Here is a 24,432-nt window from a genome sequence, read left to right on the forward strand (position 1 = left end):
TATAGCACCAGCACTGGTGGTGGCGGATCAGGTGGCTCCTGATGGCCAGCCAGTCTAGCTAAAAATGTGAGCTTCAGTTCAGTGAGAGACTTTGCCTCAAGTAAGACACTGGGATATAACCTCTGGCCTCCACACATGTATGCGTGGGCACCCACTCTGACATGCATACACATACATACATACATACACACACATACACACATACACACACACACACGCCTAAGTACTGGTATTGGTCGTCTGCTTCAAAATTACCCGTTTTCTGCCTCTTTGGGAAACCCTAGGCATTGAATCTCAGCACATACTCCAATTAAAAAGGCCCTCCTTCATATCATCTTATCCCATTTACCTCTTTCTTCACCATCCTGGGCCTGAGTTATTCTGGAACTCTCTGCCAGAGGGACCTTTACACAGTCAGCTTTCTCGGGTGTGTGAACTTTCCACCCTCACACTGTCTCAGGAGAAACTGCCCTTGGCTCCTCTGCGAACTCCCACAGCCATCTGACTCTGACCCCTGCATGGCCCAGTGAATGCTCAAAACCTGGCATGTTTGCCTGTTCCCCTGGCCAAATGTCAGCTCACAGGGATATGGACCTTTGTCACAGTCACTGTGGTGTTCCCAAAGCACAGAACAGTGCCAGTCCAGTGCACAAAGAGTCAACAAATCTGTCAGGACTGATGTGAACAGAGGACCTTGCCTGAAGATCGCACACTCCCACAGGGCACAGAGCCAGGCGCAGGACCTGGCAGCGTTTATCCACAGTGCACTAGGCAGCACCCGGGGGTGTTCAAGGGGCATGACACGGTCCTTCTGTACTCTGAGATATTCTTTTAAAGACTGGCTGCAGAGGGACGAATCTATACAGGGTGATAAAGGACAGTCCTTTCTGAAAGCCCAGAAAGGAAAAACACGGTTCAAGCGCCCGGGCAGGGGAGTCAAGCTCTCCCTCCCTCTTTGTTCTGTGCACCCGATCATTCAGCCCTTCACTGTGGAGAATGCAACACAGAGCTTGGCAAGGCCTGGGACTTGTTAGTGGCTCAAGCCCAGGGACAGGGCTGAAAGGCTCTGTGTAACCTGGGTCACTCAAGGGCTTTTCAAGGAAGCCACAGGTGACTCCACAAAGCCTCCTTCAGCCGTGCAGGTGGCTGCGTAGGATATTTAGGGATTACAGAAAGGTCATAAGTGGTGGGCAGGGAGCCACCAGCCCTCCCAGCCCTTTCATGTGGAGGTTTTGGTGGCTTCAGGTCCAAAGGCTCTTGCAGTTTAAGCTGCAAGCCCCTGCCCACGCCTGCCTGGCTCCGAGGCTGGAGCCACTCCAGCTCCTAAGGGGCCTATTGTCCCTTGTATGAGCTGTGCTGGGGGCTCGGCAGCATTCCAGAGGGAAAGGGCAATTAAGGACCCTACGGAAGGGCAGAAGGGATGTGTTAAAGTTGTGAGGGTGGAACATGTGATCTGCAAGTCCGGAGGTGGGGCACTGGTCCCCGGGCCTGGCTCTGATGAACGCACACCAATCAGGAAGTAAGCAGACAAGGCCCGGTAACTTTTCCGTGTGTCACCACGGTGCACAATCTAGCCCAACCCCACTGAGGGATCCCTGCTCCCTGGATCTGCTCCACAATTCCTGGCTATGAGGTCACAGCCCCAGTGCTCACTGGCACCCACCTACCCTGGTGGCAGGAGCTGCCCAGCCTCTACCTGGAGAAATAGGCAGCAGGGCTGCAGGTCAAAGAGCTGGGCTCATGCAATGTTGCCCGGCGTAGCCCTCACCATGGCTGCTGCAACAGGCCTTCTCCAGCCCAGACACTTAAATATCCCTATCAGGCCCCGGGACCTTGGTACATCCGGAAAGCACCTTCCAGCTGACCTGCACGGCCAGGAGCAAAAGCATACCACGAGAGCCGAGATGGAGGGGCCAGGATGACATCATCAGGGGGTGGTCACGGGGCCGGCCTTCCCCAGCCTCCTCCAGGACAACAGCTGGCCTTTGCCTCTGCATTTCCACTTGTCTGGGAGGCAGCTGGAAACTCGCAGGGATATAGAGACAGGGCCTGCGTGGGCAGCAGAAGCACGGTTTCCGAGGCTCTGGCACCCACAGCTTGGAACCAGCCAGAGGAGGTGGGTCAAGAGCACTCAGCCACAAAGTCGGCATTCTCAATGGGGGAGAAAATGGGGGAGAGAGCTCCCCAGAGGGAAACAGTGTGTCCTGCACTGCCGGTGCCCTGGGCAGGGCTCTCTCTCAAAAATCAGGCTGAGCAGACAAACATGAAGGCCTTGCCCACTGAAGAGCTGTGTGGTCCCTGCCCCGGAACTCCCTCCCTAAGCCCTGGCCATGGGCCCAGGGACATGAACACCAAGTTATGGGAGAGCAGAGAGAAGACACAGAAAGCTCTAGGACACAGAACCACCACCCAGACTCTGGCAGAACGCGGACTGCCTTCCAACCCCGAGACTCAGACAGCCCAGGATGACCCACGTGCACAGATGGCCATGCCGCCTCTACACTGATATAACGGGCCTAGACGCTCCCCGCAAACAGCTGGCTGCTTCGCATGCAGCCTCTGAAATGGCCCTGCGGGGAATCCGAGGATTCCGCTCGCCGGAGCACAGCGAGCAGCAGCATCCTGGTGCTGTGGATAAATAGAAATGGCTTCCATATGCCAGCCATAAAGCTGAGCGGGGGGGGAAAGAGGCGAGGGAGGGAGAAGAATGAGCAGGAGCGGGTAGGCAGGAGAGGGGCCGTGCTGCCTGTCTGCATCCGGCAGGCCGGACAGCCACTGTTGGCCTGGAGGTCTGGAAAGGCAGTTTTGGGTAAAAAGATCTGGGTGGGAGTTCTGATCGAAGAGGCAGCAAAGAGTGGTTTGGCCTGATGCAAGAGACCAGTGCTGGAGTCCACAACACTCTGCTTTTCCAAAAGCACCTTCCAGGTGACCTGCATGGCCAGGAGCCTCAGCCTCACACACTCTTAAACACATACACCTGGCACGCGTGTCCCTCTGTGACCCAAGAATACCCCTGCCACATGGTAACCCTCCTCCACGGAGCCTCAGTTTCTCCTCCCCTGCACTGGGACCCATGCCAGCCGTGCTCTGGGCACAGTAGAAATAAATGCAAGTACCCAGAAAGCACTTGGAGCCCTCTGGAAACCGGAGCTCACCAGAATGACAATGAGCAGCCACACAACTGCTTGCCAGTTGTCACTGAGAGTCCCACTCCACGGGCAGAACTGGAGGAGGAGGGGAAATGAGGCAGACTGCTACTGGAGGCGTTCGCAGGGGCCGTGGAGCCATGCTGCTCCCATGCGGACGGCGCTGCCAGGACCCTCGGATGGAAAGCGGGGAAGAACGTGGAGAAGGCAGGAGGCACGCTGCCCTCTTCCAAACCTCTGCTTTCTGGTAACTGGCTACAAGATGGGGTGGAGAGTGGACACTGGAATCAGCTCGTCCAGTGAAGGCACACAGGCTGGCCTCCAGGAAGACCAAGCTGGCCCAGGGCCTTAGTTCAGTGGCTGGCACCAAACCAACGCCGGTCCTGCCAAAGGCTTACTTGGGCCCAAGAAGGAACAGAAGGCCCTGCAGGGCAGCTCACCGGTCAAGAACTGTTTTAGAAGAAATTCTGGCTCGGAAGTGGTCAGGATAAAGCCATGTGCCACCTCTAACTCTGTCTCTGACCACCTGACCAGGACTTGAGTGGCCAAATCCAAAGGGATTCATCCATGCAGTCTGCACTGCCGGGACTTGGCAGGCAAAGGGCCAGAAGGTTGAAAGCGATAAACAGAGGAAGGGGAAGGCGGGAGGGAGCAGGATAGAAACAGCTGGCCCTGAAGTATGGAAGGAGGGGGGAAGGGTGCAGCCAGGTGGGGAAGGCTGGGAAAGGGGACCAACGGGATGTCACTGACTCTGCAGGTGGTACCGCCTGTACTGCCCACTGCCCAAAACCACACAAGAGGAGGCACTAGCTATGCCTATAGCCCAAGCACTCGGAGGACAGACAAGCAGCACATTCTGCAAAGAGGGAAGAGGGAGCAAGGCGTGGGGAACGCAGGCAGGAAGCAGAAACAGGCAGCAGCCAGCAGGGTGTGTTTGCAAAATCACAGAGAGTGCCAAAATCCAGAAACTTAAAGAGTCACAGAGAAGAGGTAGGGCTGAGGCGGGGGACTGACAACAGTGAAAGCATCCACTCACACTGGAGTCCCTCAGGACCAGGCCTTGTTTTCAAGGCTCCCGGGCACTGGAAGCTGCTGCTTTCCCACCCTCCACAGAATGGGGGCACTATTGTGCAGAAAAGAGACTTTTTTCCCAAGGTCAGAGAGGGAGTCTGAGTTCCCATCTCTCTGTTGTTTCTGACAGCGCAGGATTGGGAGATGGAGGCTGGCGCACAGGCCCTGTGACAGATGTCGACTTGAGCTGCTGGCTCCCAAGGCTCCGGCATTCCAGCAGGGAGCCCACTTTCACGTGGCCTATCCATGCTCACTCTACCTGAATCAAACCAAAAGATCCATTTCTGCCATGGCACACCTACTGCAGAGACCAACCACAGTTACAATGATTCCCCTCAATGCCATTCAGGGCGCAGAGCTGTCTGAATCACACATGACACCACCTTCTTCAGGCCAGGAATTGAGAGGCCCAGCTTGGACCTGTAATACCTCCTCTCCAGTCATGGGGTGTGCCACACAGTGAGTTTCTATGCCTACCTCACCCCTTACTCCTAGTACTGACTGGACACTTGTCTAGCAAAGTGCTTAGAATATCACAAACATGTAAGGGCTCCAAGACAGACACACACACACACATACACACACCTTCATTCACTGCTTCTTATCGGAGGCTTCAGCATCTATACACACCTGTCCCATGGTTACTTACAAGCACCTGGAACACTGTGAGCCCCAGAGGAAGTCTATGTCCTAGAAGACCTAGCTGTCCAGGCACAGTGGGCATGCCATGTCTCCAGGGACCTGAAACCCTGGGTAGTCAGTTGGACTGTTTCCTTTTGCCTTGGTCTCCCTTTCTGTCTAGTAGACCAACAGCCAGAAAGAAACATTACAAAGAAACCCAGCCAGGCAGGGCTGGTGTATACCTTTGATGCCAGCACTCATGAGGCAGAGGCAGGCCAATCTCTGAGTTCGAGGTCAGCCTGATCTACAAAGTGCGTTCCAGGACAGCCAGGGTTACACAGAAAAACCCTGTCCCGTCCCCCCCAACAAAAACAAAAACCACTGGAGACCTAGAAGGTAGCTCCTGACTGTGTGAGGGTGGGGTGGGGAGTATCAAGAAGATGCTGAGCCTGGTAAGAGTCAAGAGTTCAGAATGAGGAAGAGCTGTGCTGAGAGAGAGAGAGAGAGAGAGAGAGAGAGAGAGAGAGAGAGAGAGAGGGAGGCCTTCCTCTGTGACTCAGGGCTGGAGAGGGCAACACCTGCGGCGTGGCTATTTTGTTGATGACTGAACCCTGACACATTGTTACTAAGCTTCCCCTAGTCCTCGTGAATGGCCAACACAGCGAATCTCCCCCTTAGACTTCCCAGAGACTCTCACTTTGCTGTTCCTAACACGGTCACACAGATGAAGACTTGATGCTCAGCACAAAAAAAAAAAAAAAAAGGCTTACAACTTTGTTCCAAGTAGTCAAGTACTTCAGCTGCCATATCAACTTGTTTCCTTTGCTGAAGAAGCCTGGGCAACTGAAGAAACATTAAAACCCCTGACTATCTGTGGCCACCACTACCACCATCCTGCCCCTCCATCACAGATTCCTAAAACCTAAGAATTCTCCCAAGCCATCTCCAGCTCCAGTTTCTGCAGCCCCTCCACATTCTGGGACACTGCCCAGTCTCTACAGAGAGATGGGGGTAAAACCCACTACATAACAGGCTGAAATGGCCGACTGGCCTAGAGGCCAAGCGGCTTCCACACTAATAAAATCCCGCCTTGGTGAGGTTCCAGATCTGCTTCAGGGTCTGTACGGCGACTATGATCGCAAATGACGAGGCAGGCCAGCCAAGTGTGAACAGCCGAGCTCGTGAGAAGAGAGGACCCCTGAGAGCCACAGACAGAAGATGGAATGCTTGCTGTCGACCACCCCACAAGTGCGAGCCGTTGCAGCCGGTGGCCTGGACCGGCTCCAGGCCATTAGCCAGGGCTGAGCTCAGTCAGTCACCCAGCTGACTTTCCACAAGAGCTAAGCGAGTAAGAAAAGGAAAACAGAATGAAGTAGCACTCCGCTAGAGAGATCCTTAAGATATGGCAGGCAGTCTCCAAATGGCAGGGCCGGGAAGCCTGGAAGCGAGAGGAGATGAGGTGGACCAAGCAACGCAGGCGGACACTGTAATTACAGGATGCATGCAGGCTTGAAGGCCCAGCGAGACCTCTATGTTCAAAATGCAGGCTGCTCTAGAGAAACAGGCCTCACCCAGGCTATTCTGGGGTGGTCACATGGACATGAGGGTGTCTCTTCCTTACCCCAGAGGGCTCCAGGAGCTGGTGAAGCTATGACTCCATCTCAGATATTAAGCACACAGGGACTGTGTACAAGACCTGGTTTTGCCTTTGTAAAGCCTGCAGTACCAGGAAGAGAGAGAGGGCTATGAGACCAACAGCTCAGAAACAGCAGCCACCACTCAGCCGGGAGCTTTATCTCCCTACTCCAACCTACTCAGCCAGCTCCAACTGGTGTCCCCAACTGGGATAGATTTACAAACCCAGCCTGAGCTGGGTGAGTGAGGAGGTGGTAATCACATTTTGATTCTCTGCCAGTTTGCCAAAATTCCATTTTCTCACTACTGTTAGGACCCCATCAGTTTGCATAGTGAACCCAGCTTAGGTAACAGCAAATGCAGTTCTCCAGGAACTAAGCTGTGAGCGGCCACTGTGTGATGGGTCCAGCACAGCATGGCTGTCAGCTGGGATCAGCTCCATGCTGGTGAAGCAAGGCTCAGGAGAAAAGGAGCCAGGCCTATGGCACAGGAAGGATGCTGGAGACAGAGGCCCCAGGTGGGGACAGGGATGGTTGGTTACAGGGAACTGGTGTAGAGTTGCACACCTGTCAGCCTAGTAAACGGACACAGAGACAGGAAATCTGCAGAGAGCTCTAGGCCAGCCTGGCCTATGTGGTGAGACCTTGCCTCAAAAAGAAAACCAAACCAAACTGGACCAAATGTGGTGATGGCACATGCCTTTAGTCCTAACAAAGGTAGGTGGATTTCTCCGAGTTTGAGGCCAGCCTGGTTTACAGGTCCCAGGCCTGTCGTGGGCTACATAGTAAGACTCTGTCTCAAAAACAAACAAAAACAAAATACAGGCTGCCAAGATGGCTCACTGGGTAAAGGTAGCTAAAGGCACGCCTGAGAACCCAAGTTCAACCTCTGGAACTCTCGGGGCAGAAGAAGAGTGACTCCTACACGCTGTCCTCTGGTCCCCACACATGAGCCCTAGTGTGGCCACATACATGCATGCGCACATACTTGCACATGCACAAATACGTCATAAATAAATGCAATTTACCAAAAATTAAACAGAAGTGGGGCTGGACAGTTCAGTGGTCAAAGTGTTTGCTCTGCTCTTGCAGAGGACCGGAGTTCAACCCCCAACTCTGAAGTGAGGCAGCACATAACTGTAACCCCAGCTATAGGGATCTATCTGAAGCCCTTTCTAGCCTCCAAAGGCACCCATACTCAGGTCCTTATCCACCCTAATCCCTTCCAAACCCTCAACAATAGCAAGGACAGAAAGAAGGTTAGTGAGGAAAGGGGGTATAGTCTCTTAGGCTACTTCCTGCTGATCAGAGATGGGAGTTGCTTGGGGCAGGTCCAATCTTGTCAGGGTACCCAGAAGTCCAGCAAACCAGCAGCAGCAGGATGAGCAGCAGCAGCCACAGGCCCACCGGGCGCTCCCATTTATACCCTCTCAAGAGTTCCCAGGATTAAACTACCCGCAGCTGACACAAATAATGGCCCTGCCAGAGCACTAGCCGAGTTATCTTTAGCACTGTGGACAATCTAAAGCAGCCCCATTATCCCACACTTGAGATTAAAACAAAAATACAGTCACATAACGTAACTGGGTTTTTTTTTTAATTAATTTATTTTATTTCACGTGGTGTTTGCCTGAACGTATGTTTGTATCAGGATGTAGGACTCCCTAGAACTGGAGTTACACAGAACTGTGAGCGGCCATGTGGGTGCTGGGAACTGAACCTGGGTTCTCCCGAAGAGCAGCCAGTATTCTTACCCACTGAGCCATCTCTCCAGTCCCATAACTGGGTTTTTTTTTTTTTTATTATCCATTTTTTATTTATTTTTTTAAATTTAATAATTTAATTTAATTTTTTTATTATTAGTTACATTTTATTAACTCTGTATCCCAGGTGTCCATAACTGGGTTTTAAAAGAAGTAAAAATTCTCACTGCCCATGTGAATATGAATGTGCATGCACACAAACACAAATACACACACACACACACACACTTGTCTCACTGTTAATGAGAACCTGACCCAGTGGCCTCGGTCTATGATTTCCTCATTGACAGCTACTCCAACTCTTTGATCCTCCTGCCTCCACTGTGAGTGCTGGGCTCACAGGCATGCACCAGTAGGCTGGGTTTCTGTTAACTGTGCTGGGGATGGAAACCTTTGCCATTTGAACTACATACCCAGCCCTTTTGGACTGACTACCAAGACAGGCTTCACAGAAGTTGTTGGTGCCAAAAATACAAGTCACATGGCATTTATGAATCCATTTTTGTTGTTTTTGAAAACTGTTGTTTATTCTGTGGGGGCGGGGTGGGTGTGCATGGCACAGGGCTTTTATGGTCAGAGGACAACACTACAGTTTCTGCTCTCCTCCTCCTTTCCTTAGGTTCCAGGGATTGGACCCAGGTCACCAGGCTTGTGCAGCAAGCGACCTCACCCACTGAATAATCTTGCTGGCCAGGATCCACCATTTTTTATTGTTACTTGCATAACTTTAGTTCTAGAGGCGGCAGATAAGAGACATGCTATCAGACAATCAGTCACAAACAGAAGCTCAACATAAGTTAACAACAACAACAACAACAAAAAAAACTTTAATCTGCTGGCTGAGGCGCACACACTTGTACTCCTGGAACTCAGGAGGTGGAGGCGGGAGGATCAGAAGTTCAAGTTCGTTCTTGGCTACACAAGCAGTTTGAGGCTAGCCTGAGCTACTTGACACCCTGTATCCAAAAAAAAAAATTTTTTTAAGTGCACTATTTACTATTAGTTAAGGTCTTCTGAAGCTCTGACCGTGTAGTCTAGCCAAGTGAAAGAATACTGACACACTCAGTAACAGTTAAAACAACCTCCTTATCAAGCCCGGGTGTCTCAGCAGTCTTGACCCAGCAGCTTAGACAGCTGGCTGAGGGGTTGGCACATGGTTTGCAGGCTCCTGGGCTGTCAACCACATCGAGCCCCTTACTGACCGGCAGCCTGAATCTGAACTTGCCAGCAGGCTGCCCACTATGCAGCTTCTTAGGTGTCTTCTCCTTTCTTTTCAACGACCTGCCAACATCAATTTCTCTTTCTCTTGGTTTTTTTTTTTTTTTTTTTTTTTTTCTGAGATAAGGTCTCAACTCTGTAGCCCAGGCTGGCTTTATACTCCATTAATGGAATGTTTTAGAACTTGAGCAGAGGGCCCTGAGGTCATCACCAGTTCCTCCTTTGTTACCAGGCCAAGGTGGTCCACCAGCATTTGCCGAAGGAAAAGACCCTGTGGCTCCTGGCCTACCTGGGTAGAGACCTTCATCCTACATCGTACTGAGAATTCTGGAATTTTGGTTTCTTTAAAATAAAGTAAAATAAAATTTAAAAAAACACAGAAAAAAAAATTGGGCATGGTGACACACACCTTTAATCCCAACACTCAGGAATCAGAGAAGTAAGATCCCTGAGTTTGAGGTCAGCCTGGTCTACAGAGAGTTCCTGGACAGGACTACACAGAGAAATCCTGTCTTGAAGAACCAAAACCAACCAAACAAAATACAACCCACAAGAATATTACGTGTTTTCATTTTAATCCCAGGGGTAGGGACGTAGGGCTGCTTCGGATTGCCGGCAGCAGCTGACTGTGATTTGCCTCCTGCTTGAGCAGAGGCGTGGTTTTTGCCAGCTGCAGATCGTTTCCATGACTGTGTGATGGTTAGAATTCTGGGAACTTCTCAGAAGGTACATAAATGTTAAAAGCCCAGAGGCTGGGGAGATGGCTCAGTGGTTAAGAGCACTGTCTGCTCTTCCAAAGGACCAGGCTTCAATTCCCAGCACCCACATGGCAGCTCACAACTGTCTGTAACACCCATTCTAAAGGATCTGACACCTTCACACCAATGCACCTAAATAAAAGTTAAAAAAAAAATTATTTAAAAAAAATAATAAAATAAATGTTAAAACCCCATAGGTGGAGTGGGTGGTGGTTGGTCATCCAGGGGGGTTGTTTGTGCTGTGTTAGTAGTCGTGTTCAAAGACGAAACAAGAAAGAAAATAGACTTGGGGATCTTATCACATGTTCTCTCTCTCTCTCTCTCTTCTTTATCCTTCTTTCTGTTCTGTCTAGGGATAGGGGGTGAAACTGGGGGAATGGGGGTGGAAAAAGCCCATAAAGTAATAAAGACCAGCTCTACCTCGTCTCCACAGGCTTGACTGCAGAGTGGGAGCAAACCCCACATACATCTCAAGTGAGCACTGCCTATAATGTTAATACATGGGGGGAGGTACGCGTGCACGAGCACGCACACGCACAACCATCAGCAAGGGCAATGAGAGCGGCTGCAGAGACTGTCCTTTAAGTGGCGTGAGGGTTACTCCATTTGTAGCTCCTTTATTTGCTGTCCAGCTAAGGAGCAAGAGTGACACCTGCAGAAAACAAAGAAAAACCTGCAAGGGCCCTAACCCACTGGGAGGCTGGAAAGCCACCAGCTTTCTTCAGGAAGTCCCCTGATTATAATGGAGTCTTCCACAGAGAAACCAAGCCCTGTATCATCTGTCAAATAACTCAGACCGAAGCCATCCCAGGCAGCAACACTTCACTGCCCCTTCCAACTTCCAGGGCTGGGACACAGGGCTGGCGAGGTCACTGAGCCACAACCCGGTACTGTGGAGAATTCACAATGCAGGGATCTGAGCTGTACTCCCAGCAGGCTGGGTAGGTGGCTCCAAGAGAGGACTCCTGCTTTCGGAGGAACAAAGTGACACAGCTCGGCCACCCCGCTGAGCAGGGACACTGCCCATCCCTGATCAGGAAGGAGGGCTGGGGGCTGGGTGGAAATCTGGGACACAGCAGGTACTTGAGACAGTGGCCCGGACTTGGAGACCTCTGTGATCTGGGGCTTCGAGGATGGGATGAGGAAGAGCACAGCAGGAGGGCCTTCACTTCCTGCCTCCAGCTGCCAGGAAGAGACTGATCTAAAGTATGTCCCTGGCCAAGGCAGGGGTAGCCTGGGACAGTCCAGCAGGCCTATTGTGGTCCAGATGTCTCCTTGCACCTCTGAAGTAGGAGGGTGCTAGGCTAGCAGGCTGTGCAGAAGAGCAGAGCATTAGTGCATGCAGCCCTGGGGAGGCTCAGGGAATGCTGGTGAGCCTGAGCAAGAGAGTAAACTGCCGAACCTGCCTCTGCCCCGCCCACATGGCCAGAGTCTCCAAGACTCACCCACTTCGTGGTTACTAGCTTCAGGACAACCATCTATAATACCACCATAGGACAGTCCGAGCCAATTCACTTCACAGCTCTGGCCAAGGCAGGATGGCCTCTCAGTAAGCTGTTACTCCTTGTTCTGGTATCAATCAACCGTAATGGTGGCCATCTACCAAGCCTCCACCTGGAACACTCCAGGGCCTGCTCTCACTAGAAAGACTCTCCTGTCAACCTCAGGACAGTACCAAGGAGCAATCTTGGCATGACTGCCTCTTTATGAATGAGAGGACCCAAGCTTAGAGCTGTGCTAAGGCCTGCCCAAGGACCACAATATATGCTTTGCTGGATTCACACTCAGCTGCTCTGAGCCCCGTTCCAAGGCTCACCCAACACCCTACACCCTCTGCCCTGACTCTTCTCCACCCTGTCCCAAAGGCCACATCACACTTCCTTTGTCTATCCTCCACTGGGAGGCCTGGCCCTTCATCCCAGCCTTAACTCCCACCCGCCCCAGATCCCACTTTTTAAACTGTGGTGATGACCTAACTGAATGTAGGAGTTTAATTATGAAAAAAAAAAAAAACAACAACAACAACAAAAAAAGAAAGACTTTAAATGCTTTTTCTATTGTCATTCTTCAGAAAATATCATTGGAATGTACTGTTTGAACGCTCAATTTTAAACATTGACTTTTGAGTTGCTAACTTGAGTCTCTTAAATTAAAAAAAAAAATCACTAAATCAATTTTGGCTTAGGATTAGGACAGAACAACACTTTGAGAGGACCCTAAACTTACTCCTGCCATTGCGCTCTAAGTATTTATGCAAAGCAGCATTCTCTGTATTGATTATAAAATCTAAATATTGATCAGCTCTAGGAAACGTTGGAGTCTCTGCATCCTGCAATGTCAAGTGTTCAGCCAAGATTTGATCCTGTATGTAAAAACAAACGAGCACACAGGTCTTACCTAGGATGAAGGAAATTTGCCTTCATCTTTAGTAGAGGGCAAAATTATATACAGTGAAGAATTGTTTTCAAATAAATTTCCTGGGCCACTGTGATTACCCAGTGGCTAAAACATCATCAAGCCTGACAACCCGAGCTTGATGCTCAGGACCCACATGTGGGGAAGAGAGAAACAACTCCAAGGGCTACAAACCCTGTGCCTAGGGGCAGCAGGCACCTACTAGAATGCGGGAAGCCTAGGGTTCAGAAGGTAAGGCTCGGGCTAGAAAAAGCACAATGCCTGCTTGACGACCCTGGTCTCTCCTAAACACCTAGCCCAACCAAACGGACAATGTGGCTGTGGCGTCCTGGGCCACTGCCACATTGTTATTCCTTCTCTCACGGCTCCCTGTGCTCCCGGCCCAGTTTTCAGTGGGTTGGGATTGAACCCAGGGCCTTGTACACACTAGGGCACACCCCTAGATTCCACCTGGTCCTGTCACTCATCTCCAGTGCCTTTCTGGAAGCAGACTGGGTGAATCCTCAAACCCCTGCAGAATGGCAGTTTACCGCTGCTTAATTAAGGTATCTGTGGGCTTCTCCATTACTCCGAGGACATTCCCACACCTCAGCACAGGCCTGAGATGGACGCAAGGCAACCTTAAAATCTGTTCCCCATCCCACCCTGTAATTACAGCATTGCTGTGCCACTCAACCACGACGGCACAGCTCTCTCTGGCTCCTTCAGAGCCAGACTTTCACATCCTGTTCACCATCCCTTTAAAATGTGGGGCACACTCAACCTTAAATATCCAGAGCACTGGTTCCCAACCTGTGACTCACAACCCCTTTGGCTAGCCGCAGTCTCCAAAAATATTTACATTACGATTCATAACAGTAGCAAAATTACAGTTATGAAGTAGCAAGGAAATAATTTTATGATTGGGAATCACAACATGAGGATCTGTACTGAAGGGTTGCGGCATCAGGAAGGTTGAGAACCATCACTGTCGAGCTTGTCCTCCTCCCACCTCCCACAAAGTGCTCTGAGAATTATAATTCATACAGCAAAATGGGTACACTACACGCTCCCCAGCCTGTCAACACATCCACAGGCCATTTCCTGCAGCCACCATAAGATTATCCTAAGGACAAACAAGCTGGCTATTAGAAAAATGCCACCTTCTTTGATGGCAAGAAGGCAAAGGTTTAGGAGGAAGAAACTGGGTGCTTAACAGTGGAGGCCAGAAGAGGTTGTCAGATCACCCTGGAACTGAGCTTACGGGTAGTTGTGAGCCGCGGCGGTTGCCCCCCCCCCCCCCCCCCCCCCCCCCCGTGTGGGTGCTGAGAGCAGAGCTCCGGGTCCTCTGCCAGAGCAGCCAGTGTTCAACCCACTAGGCCACCTCTCCAGCCCCCACACAATTATTTTTTTAAAACTTGTAACTTCTATATCTCAAAGTCAAAGACAAAAGGCAGATGTACATAGAAATGCCTCCAGGCTGGGGCTATAGCTCAGTGGCAGAGCCCTCAGCCAGCATGGCTAAGGTTGTAATTTCTAGCACTGTGAATTAAAAAAAAAAAAAAAGGGAAAGCCAAAAGTGAATAGTAAATAAACCCTCATTATCAGCTAATGCAAGTCATTGAAAGTGGGGTGTGGCTCGTGCTGCACCAGAGATTGGGGATTGGAGCTGTAGCACAAAAACCAAAAACTAGTTAAAAAAGAAGATGACCTGGAAGCTGAGGAGAATGAAAACTGGCCCCTGACTGTCCTCTCCATTTCCCTGCCTGACCGGCTAAGCCTGCCTCAACCAGCTCTGATGATCCCTGAATGACACCCAGGGGAGGTGACCTCAGAACAGGACAGGTGGCTGGCCATGTGGGCGCTGTTCTCCTTGACTGGATGTGAGCTGCAGAACTGAGCCAGCACGAGGGTGGAGCCAGTGCTAACGGCTTCTTCAGGTGGTTCAGGCACTGTCAGCCTGTGACCCTGTGACAACTAGACAGAGCGGGGTGGCAAGTGCTCCTGCAGGGGGTACACATGCCAGTGTGTCCAAGGTTGCTTCTTCCACACCAAAGCCCCAAGTGTTCAGAACCATACTTTCTGGGCTTGCATTTCTACCTCAGCCTCCTGGGTCCTTGATCATCCTGCCTCAGCTTCCCAGGTCCTGGATTATACAAATACCTCACTATGTCTGTCTAAGACTTCCACAACCAGCTATACACCCTGACAGAAAGCAAACAAAGCCAAGTGGATCCCAGGAAGCAGAGACATTGGCACCAGCAGCCTCCAGCCTGGGACATCCCCCACCAGCCTCCATACCAACTACCTGCCACGGGGATACAATGCCAGAGCCTGCAGCTGTCCCCCACTCCAAGCACATTCTCCTTTGACCTTCCTTTCCTGGTCCTTAATCCTGGTTCCTACTTTCATAGCCATAATGGAAAACAAATGCAGAGACTCTAGCGTGGAGCTGGCCTAAGGGAGGGTGCACAGAGGACGAAGCCTGTGGCTCGTGAAAGGAAGCTGGGGTTTTCCCTTGCCCTCTGTCCAGGCCGCCGGATGATCCCACACACATTGTACGACAGAACACCATCAGGGTGGGCATTCTGACAACACAGAATGCTACCTCAGAGGCCAGCCACCCTCATGGAATAGTGCATGCTTTAGCTTCTTAAAAAGAAGCTAGGGACCAACTTTGGATGGGACCCCCACTCCAAGTCCTGCCCCCTCAACCTTCACTTCCTGATGGAGGTACATGAGCTAAGAGCTAGGATGCTTGGATCTGAGCGTGCTGGCGTACGTTCGTGACCTGGGACGGGTTTTGACCTCTGGAAACCTCAGATTCCTCCCTGCAGGAGGATCTTGAAAGCACGGCCCTAGATGTCTGCAGAGTCACAACGTCACAGGGAGCATGAGCACTGCATTCCAGGAGCCGCCTGACACAGGGCAGAGGCTCCACAGTGACAGAACACTAGAACACTGTGGCTCCTGTGAACTCTCTCACTCAGACTGGCTGGTCAGAGGGAGAGGAGTTGAAGCCAGAGCATAGCTATGTCCACTCAGCCAAGATCAGAAGGAAGGGCTAGCCCTCTGGTCCCTGAGCACAAAGGACCCCAAGGCTCCTGGCTTTGGTCATCTTGGTTCCTTTCTGTAAGGGCATGAGGTTTCCTTCAGGGGCCTCACACTGTTACTTGAGACAGTCCCAGGAGACACCGAGGCCAGAAACAAGTAGATCAACAGCACAGTAAACCCTCTGACTGCTCCTGTGCCCCTCCCCTCCCTGACTCAGAGGCTGGGAAGTCAACTGTTCTGGCTCATAAAACACTTTCAGAGCACACACGATTTCAGACCTCCTTTGGGTGATTGGCGGAGCAGGGCAGCAGGTGCCAGCCCACACCCAGCGGCTGCGCCTGCCATTTAGATGCGGTGGCTTTCTTCGTGCAGGGTTAGAGATGGCATTTCATGGCAGGGGGCCCCGAGGCAACAGACAGGATTCCCCCCCATGAAGATGCAGAAGGCCAGGAGGCTTAAGGCTTTGAGTCTCCATTATGAGGCTCCATCTCAGCACGCTGGGTGCTCACTCATTTTAATTGGTGCCACCAACCTTCTGGTGACACCCGGCATTCTGCCTTGGCAAAGCCCTATAAAAGCCAGAGGAATGACTCTAGTGGGGCCAGGTGGCCAGGCAAAGTGGGAGGCTGTGGAAACTTAATTGTTCTCGGTTTCCAACAGTTACACAGCCTCTGTGTCCCTATGGGGTGGTAGCCACCTGCTGGGATAAGAGTGAGGCGATATGGGTTCACATCTCATTCTAGGTTCAAGACTCCTGCTCACTGCAGACATTCCAGGGAAGAGCCCGGTCTGTGGCCTCATCACTTATGTCATGACTGGCCACACACGGGGAGTCCCTGCCCACCTGGCTGGGGGATTGTAATAAGCCTGGCGTAAAGCTAGGTATATTCTCAGCTAGGACATGAGGCTTGCAGCTTGACCTCACCACATAGGCTATAAGTGACAGAAGCCATGGAGACCCTTGGGTATCCTCCCCTCTTTGACAAGCATGCTGGAAGGTTTGGCCCAAGACAGAGCTAGAGAGTGAGACTGCTGTGTGGGGGAACTGCTGAGCTGACCATCCCTGGAGAATAGTCCCACTGCTCCTTTCCAGGTCCTCTTGGCCACATCTGTCTGTGGCCAGCAGCTCTGGTCACCTAGACAGTGCCTGGTGCCAGCTGGCTCAGGCCATATGAAGTCTCCAGAAAAGGAGCCAGGGTGTCACACGCAGCACCCTGTGGGGACAGTGGCCAGCCCTATAAATATGGCACACTGTCAAAGGCCTGAGTATTAAGACTCCCTGCTCTGTCCCCCTAGGCCCATCCCAGCTTGTCACCTGGAAACTCTAAAAATGCCACACTAAAGCAGCCAGAAAACCAGGGCACAAAAATCCTCATGTCCACTCCTCACCAGAAAATGCATGTGTGGGCTTGAAGGCCCGGGGGAGGCAGAATCCTAGTGTGAGCTACCAGGAGCCACTAGGCACACCCACTGCATAGAATGGCATGCAGGTGCAGCCAAGATCACTGCCTGGCGTACATGCAGACTAGGTTGTTTCTAACTGCCCCGCCACCCGCCAGCCCCGGACCCTTTTCAAGGTTATCCTTCATTTCCAGGTTTTAAATACCTCACTCCTAACTGCCTCCTTTATCAGCCTGACACCCTTCTGCCTCTGAGTCACTCATTAGGATCTCACCAGCCGCCCTTAGAGCCAAAGATACTGGAGTCTTAAATAAAAGCCACACACCAGCAGATCCAATCGTTGCATTTCCTAAACTGAAGGCACCACACGAAGTTAGGGACCACTGGAGGAAAGGGCTGCAAGCCTCAAAGACCACATTGGCCAGGCGCAGTGATACGCTCCTGTAACTCCAGAGAGTCCTGCAGGCTGTCCTCTGACCTCCACGTGTGTCACCGCATATGCACAAGCACACATACAAACAAACAAAATAAACATATAAAACCAAACCCCGATGTTGATGTGCTGACCCCCAAGAGCCTCCAAATATGGCATATATGTTTCAAGATGGCGTCCTTAGAGGTAACTGAAGTAAAACAAGGCAGTGTGGGTGGGATATAATTCTGAGGAGACAGCAATATGGCAAGGCACATGGCTACCAACTCCACTGACTTGCTGTCTGCACCCTGCCCGCCCTGGGTTCCCCAGGGTGTACACACAGGAATTGTTGACTGGGGCATGGGGCCTTCAGGATTGTGAGGTATTGGGAGAGATGAGACTCTAGCCACTGGATCTAGACAGGACAGGATTCAACTCACATATGACAAGGGCCATTTGTCAGCCACTCCTACAGGCTTTGAGGCCCCAGAAACTCAGCTCGGCTCATTTCTGCCACGGCCTGAGAAGTCCCTACACCTGCAGGCACTGAGTTAAGGAGCACAAAGATGAATGGGACACAGGGCCCAGCAGGTGACCAGATGGCTAACTGAGTAATTAACACACAGAGGCTATCTCCCTGCCCATCAAGACAGCAGAAAAGTGATTCATTAACTCTCTAAAGGGACGGCTTAGAAGATCTCAAAGAACCGTGTGAGCAGAAAGAGTTTCTGGAATCCTTGAACAAACAGGAGGCTCAGGAATGTCTTCCGGACACTCTGCCGGGACCAAAGCCCAGGCTCAACACAGCACTGGAGACTCACTGGACTGGAGAAAGGGGGTTAACACCATGGGCTATCCCTGGAAACAGGACCAGGCGGGAAAGAAGGTGTGGGACACTACAGGCCTGGGACACTTAGCAAAACTGCTTGGTTCCCCTATGTGGGGATGGGACAGCTTTAGAACAGGGAAAACTGCCATGTTGGGTGTGGTTTATGTCGACTGCTCAGACAGCAGGTGACCTCGGGACAAATGTGAAAATATAAGCATGAAATAGCTAGGCCTGGGCAAAGGTCTGCGGGCTTCAGGCTTTATCAACTTGAGACAAACCAGAGTCCTTTTAGAATAGGGAATCTCAACTGAGAAAATGCTGACCATCAGATTGGCCTGTGGGAAAGCCTGTGCTGCGTTTTCGTGACTGATAATTGATATGGGAGGGCCTAGCTCAGTGGAGGAGGTGGCAACCCTAGGCAGGTGGTCCTGGGTTCTACAAGAAAGCGGGCTGAGCAAGCCATGAAGAGCAAGCCAGTAAGCAGCACCCCTCCATGGCCTCTGCATCAGCTCCTGCCTCCAGGTTCCTGCCTTTAGGTCCTTCAATAATGAGTGTTACCCGGAAGTATAACAAAGCAACCTTTTTCACCCCACGTTGCTTTTGGTTATGGTGTTTCATTACAGCAATTGAGACCGAGATGAAGATAACATCTGTCCTTAGAGGGGCCTTGCCTTCAGCTGTGCTAGATGGAACATCTGCTTCTCAGAGCCTTTAGAAAGCACCCGTAACAGTGTGAGAGGGGGAAACCAAGGCACGAGCGCCCTGAGCAGAAAACACAGTGCGCTGTGGAGACAGATGTAGCTTTCTGTTCTTAAGCGAAAATAAGCAACAGACTTCACCAAGATCCCGCGGCCTCACTGGTGGCCCTGCACAGTGAACTGTATTGTCTCACTGGCCCATTTCTTCCTCAAGCACCAACAATGGCCCAAGGCCTGCTTCTGGTTGGTCACTTTCCTCATTTCCATGACCCGGAAGAGCAGAATCCCGCCCCCAGCTCGGGCACAGCCAAGGTTCCCATTTAGAAATGAGCCAGCCTATTGGCTCATTTAGCAAGGCAGCCACCCCTACCTTGGTCAATCCACTTTGCAGGTGACAGATGCCCTTCTGAAGGGATGTCCTCTGAAGCGGACTCATTTGCCTCTCTCTGTCCCCAGAGCAACTCCATGGTGACTTGGAAGGACCAACCTAAGAGGGCTCTGCTCACTGGCTGTGCGACCCTGGCCAAGTTAGTCAACCTTCCTGAGGCTGTTTCCTCCTCAATAAAATACAGATAGCAATAATAACTCTGTCTTGAGGTCACATGGCAAGCCTGGCTTCTGCCAGGCCTTGGGTTAAAACCTCAAGACAGCAAATAAATGAACTCAAATAAAAATTAACAGCCAACCCTAAGGGCTTCCACCCACGTACAGCTGGTGAAGAAAAATGGGGGAGGGGGAAGGAGAAGGAAGAACAGGTAAACCAGGAGGAAGAAGAAATAAAGGAGAGAAGGGAAGAAACTTTAGTCAGACAGGCCTGAGTTCAAATCTTCCCTCACTCACAGCTGGCTGTGTGCCCTTGAGAAACTTACTTAACCTCTCTGACCTTCAGTTTCCCTCCTTTGTAAAATGAGAATGATATTGCCTTCCATGTAAGGGCTTTTAGAAAGAAAGCCGGCTAAAACCAGGAGTCAGAGCCAGGGTTCTGTAGGCCTCGTGGCTCTGTGGGGAGAAACCAGGATCCTCTGGGACCACCCAATCATCCACTCAGGATGGCAGTGAGTATGTGGCAACAAGGATGGTTTGTAGTGAGTCAGCATGCTCCAGCACCCTCACCCTGGAACACTGTTCTCCTTCATCCCTTCCCAGGGAGCCTCTGAGATCCCCAAAGCCCAACTGTATTCTTCTCTCTGGACAAAGGAGATGGGAATGCCAGGCTCACTACTGCCTGGTCTGTGGCATCTTCCCCTGTGGGAAGTGTGGTTCCCCTTGACCCTCCACCATGGCAGGCTGTCTGCACTCATGAGCGAGCCCTGAAGCCCTGCTGCTGAACTTCTCAGGACCCTATGCAAAGGCAAGTTATTTTAAGCCTCTCCTGAGCCCTTGACCTGAGTAAACCAAGCAATGGTTTTGGGATGAGGACCAGAAAGGGCTTTAAGACCTCTGCCTCTGCCAGAAAGACACTTAAAGTCGACAACACAGGCAGCTCATCCCCTCTCTCTCGGGTTTACTTTGTAGCAGGCTTTGATTCCCAGAAAGGCAATGTGAAACCCCAAAGCCTTGATCAATACACCACAAGGCTCACCCTCCACCCCATCCCAAGATGGCAGATAACAGCTCATCTCCCCTATCTACTTCAGGTGGCCACCCACAGAGATGTTTTTATTAACAAGGACTGAGGCAGGATAGAGAGGCCCTGCCTGAGGTCCCCCTAGCACAGGAACAAAGTGAAGTGTGTCAGGAGTGAGGGCTCCTAGAGGGACACTGGACCCCCAAAACACTGCAAGGCTGGGCTGCAGCATCAGACACCCACCGTGTCCTAGGAGCAAAGTCTGTGTTGCACTCGAGACGAGTGACAGGGCTCTTCTTCCTCTTTCAGACTGAAGCCCACCTGTCTCTCACTCCCTGAGCAGACAAGCTATGAGCCCTGCCCACCCATCTGCCCACCAGCTTACTTTTGCTGGGCTGCTCTTCTTGGCCCAGGCTGTCGGAAGGAGCCAGCGGAGCACTCTCACCCTCGTCCAAGGTCAGAATGAGCGGCACGTCGTCATCTAAAATCACAGCCATGTTCTCCCAAGCTGTGGTCCTCAGGATGCAATGGCCAGGGCTTTAAATGATCTCCGGCTCGAGCTCCTGTTCAAAGCCACGGGGCCAGAGATGTTTCGCAAAGCTTGCTCCATCAGAGGCATCTTCTAGGGTTTGGAGGATAAAAAGGAAAAGGTAATAATTAAAACATAATCGTTACTGATGACCATGTTCTAGAGTCAGGGAGCAGCAACAGCTGTGCAGCTGGAGGCCAGGCTAAACTCCAATGAATTTTATCCTTTATCATGGTAACTTACAGTATGATGTATGACTATATGATGTGTGTGTTGGTGCCAAAGTGGCTATGAAGTAGAAGAGCACTTTGAACTTCCAATCCCCCTGTCTCCAGTGGGATTACAAGTGTGTAACACAACTGGTTCACAGGGAACTGGGGACTGAACCCAGGGCTGTGTGCATGCTAGGCGTCACTCCACCTACTTAGCCACAGCCCACACCACCGTATTTCAACTTAAAAAATAAAAAGTTAGGTATTGCCACGTGTGCTGTGATTCTAGCACTTGGGAGGCTGAGGCAGGAGGATGACAGAGTTTAAGGGCAAGAGTAGAGAGAGAGAATAGAAGAGTATATGATATAGGAACAGTAAAATATAAAGAGGTAAGTCCAGGTATGGTGACTGGGGCTTGTAATCCCAGCACTTTGGAGGCCCAAAGCAGGTAGATCAGGAGTTCAAGGCCAGCCTTGGCTACATATTGAGTTCAAGGCCAGCCTGATCCATACGAGACAGTCTCAACAAACAAAATCAGAGCCAGGTGTAATGGTGTATACCTTTAATCCCAGCACTCAACAGGCAGAGGCAGCTGAATGTCTGTGAGTTTTAAGTCAGCCTGTTCTACAGAGAGAGTTCCAGGACAGCCAGGGCTACAAAAATCAAAAATAAAAAAATAAAGAAAAAAAAAAATCTCACCAACAGCTCTACACATCAGGTAGGGACAGAGACAATAGGACATTAGGTAACTTTCCTGAGCCCACAGTCAGAAAGTTAAGCTTTGTCTTGCACAGTATGAGTCCAGGCCCACATTCCTAGCCATTACACCATGCTTGGTGCCTTCGAAGTCTCCAGGTTTTGTCCCCAGGAAGCAGTAATAAGAAGGGAGTGTGTCTGCTGTGCAGGCTTGCCCTTGTCCTCTTTTTATGTTTACGAACAATTTTCACTTCAGCCTTATTAAGTGCCCTCCTGGGAATACACAAGATCATCCAGGCTTTGCTGGTGGTCCTCCTAGATGGAGATCCTTGATAAGGAAAGGCGGACATGCACGTTTTTTACAACTTCTAATCACAGTCCCCAAAGGACCCATCCTCTGCTCCAGGTTTACAGGCTCAGAACTGGCCTGAGAGAGCGGCTGTTTACACATCCTACTTCTGCTTACTTAGATAAAGAGAAACGCAGGGTTCAGCAGGTCCGCTGGAAACCTTTGAACCTGGGAACAGCAGCGAGTTGCTGCCCCCAGCTGTGGTCTGTGCACTTGATGGATTCTGCCTCCAAACCAACCCATTGCAGGGCCGACAGGCACAGACAGCATGTCTCTCGCCACAGAGGCAGAGAAAAACACCATTCTGCAGCTGGCTAAGCCTCAAGCGCTCTGCCCAGCAAACTTCCTGCAAGTGGAGTTTGGTTTCCTTCTGTTTTTTTTGTTTTGTTTTTTTTTTTTCCTCTCCTCCACATTTAGGGATTTGTTTTGCTTTGAAATCTCAACAAGGGAAAAGACAGAAGAGGAACTATCACAAGATACCATCATTTGGCCGTCTGAAGAACTGTGCTGTGTTCTGTACTTTGGCTTAACTTTCTCCTCCCCGACTCTGAGCTCACTAACACAGTCCACAGCAGAGGGATTACATGAATACACTTTCTTGAAGCCACCATGAGTCTCTAACAATGCACCCTCTCCTATACATTTGGAAGGCAAGAAACTCTCCCAACTTGAGACGACAGGTTTCTAATTTTTGTCACTAGTACCCTGGTGGGTTTTACGTTCTAACTGCTGAATGTATGACTCCATTCTTGCATGCCTCATCTTAACTCAATGGCTCGCGCCTGGCATGACTTTGTCCCCGCTGTCTAGAAATATTTCCAGAATCACGACTTGGGAATGACCTCGAGGGAGTCCAGAGAGGCCACCGACCATCTACAGTACACAGCTGAGACCCCACCCACAGGAAACAACCTCCTGGCTCAGACTCAACAGCTCTGCCCTTGGTCCAGCCCAGGTTAGACAGCACCAACTTTATCCATGAGGGCGCCTAGTGTGAACTCGCCTCTCATGAGTAAGCAGCTACAAGTAGTCAGGCTGAATGGAACGCAGGTGGCACGAACTAATTAAAGCATTTCCAACTCCAGTTCGGTCCCATAACTATTCCTAGAAACTGCACTCCACTTAAGTGAACTCCACCAACTACTTTCTTGCTTTTGTCTTTTGAGGCAGGGACATCCCTGTCTAGCCTTGGATAGCCTTGAAGTTCCCATACTCCTGCCTCAGCTTCCCGATGAACCTATGACTTTTCAAAGAGAAAGAAATGAGGCCCAGAGAGGGGAAGAAAACTGTCCAAGGTCACACAGCAGACTTAGAGGCAAGAACACCAGGCTCTTCGGGTCCTGCCCTTTGGCAGACTTCGGTTCTCACTCTGGAGAGGACTCAGAGAGTCAACCCTAGGGGAAGGTCACCCCGGGAGTAAGGTCCCGGGATCAGACAGCTAGCTGCCATCTTCTGTCCCCAGGGTCAGGCAGATCGGGGCAGGAGTTCTCGGCCGGGTCACAACAGGACGCAGCCGGGAGGAGAGCAGGGAGGGAAGGGAGAGGAAGGATCTCGTGAGGGTTCCAGCAATCCCCGATCCCTGCGGCGATCCGGGTCGCCCCAGGAAGTCAGGGTAAAGAGAAGGGGTGCAGGGAGAAGAGCATCTGCAAGGAAAGAGGCACGCGGGCAACCTCCCCAGGGCCCGCCTCGGGCGTAGGGAGCGCCCACCCTGTCTCAGCCCCTTCTCGGCGCCCCCTGACCCCTGACCCCTGCCCTCGGGCTAAGATAGCGCAGCCCTTGGATTCTTACACGCGCTGTCCCGAGATCCCGCACCATGCACCGGGTCTGTACAGCGCAGCTCAGCCTGCAGCTGCTGCCGCCAATATCCCGACAACGGAGACACTGCAGCCGCCACCTCCGCCTCACCGCTGCCACAGCAGCAGCTGCGCCAGCCCTCGCATCCGCCGACTCCTGTCACTCAGCCCCGATAGCCCCGCCCCACAGCCCAATGCCACGGCCCATTGGCCACCAGAGAGGCCGGAGTGAAATTTGACAGGGTAATCTGCACGTCACTTACTGTTCTTACATCCCTCCTCCC

At 51.4% G+C, this 24,432-nt stretch overlaps 1 protein-coding gene across 2 annotated transcripts in view; it reads right to left on the reverse strand.

Annotated features, from left to right (window-relative positions):
- Positions 1 to 24,273, reverse strand: part of Tpcn1 (two pore segment channel 1) — a 55,191-nt gene extending 30,918 nt beyond the window's left edge. For both annotated transcript variants that reach the window (XM_055606456.1, XM_055606457.1), the window contains exons 1-2: positions 24,144 to 24,273; positions 20,955 to 21,191 (exon numbers count right to left, since the gene is read on the reverse strand). In XM_055606456.1, coding sequence (XP_055462431.1) covers positions 20,955 to 21,066 — 112 coding nt within the window. In that variant the 5' untranslated portion in view covers positions 21,067 to 21,191; positions 24,144 to 24,273. The remainder of the gene's footprint in view (positions 1 to 20,954; positions 21,192 to 24,143) is intronic.
- Between the last annotated feature and the right edge of the window lie 159 nt (positions 24,274 to 24,432).

This window comes from Psammomys obesus, unplaced genomic scaffold, assembly GCF_907164565.1.
Source record: "Psammomys obesus unplaced genomic scaffold, mPsaObe1.curated_primary_1811, whole genome shotgun sequence".
Lineage (NCBI taxonomy): Eukaryota > Metazoa > Chordata > Mammalia > Rodentia > Muridae > Psammomys > Psammomys obesus.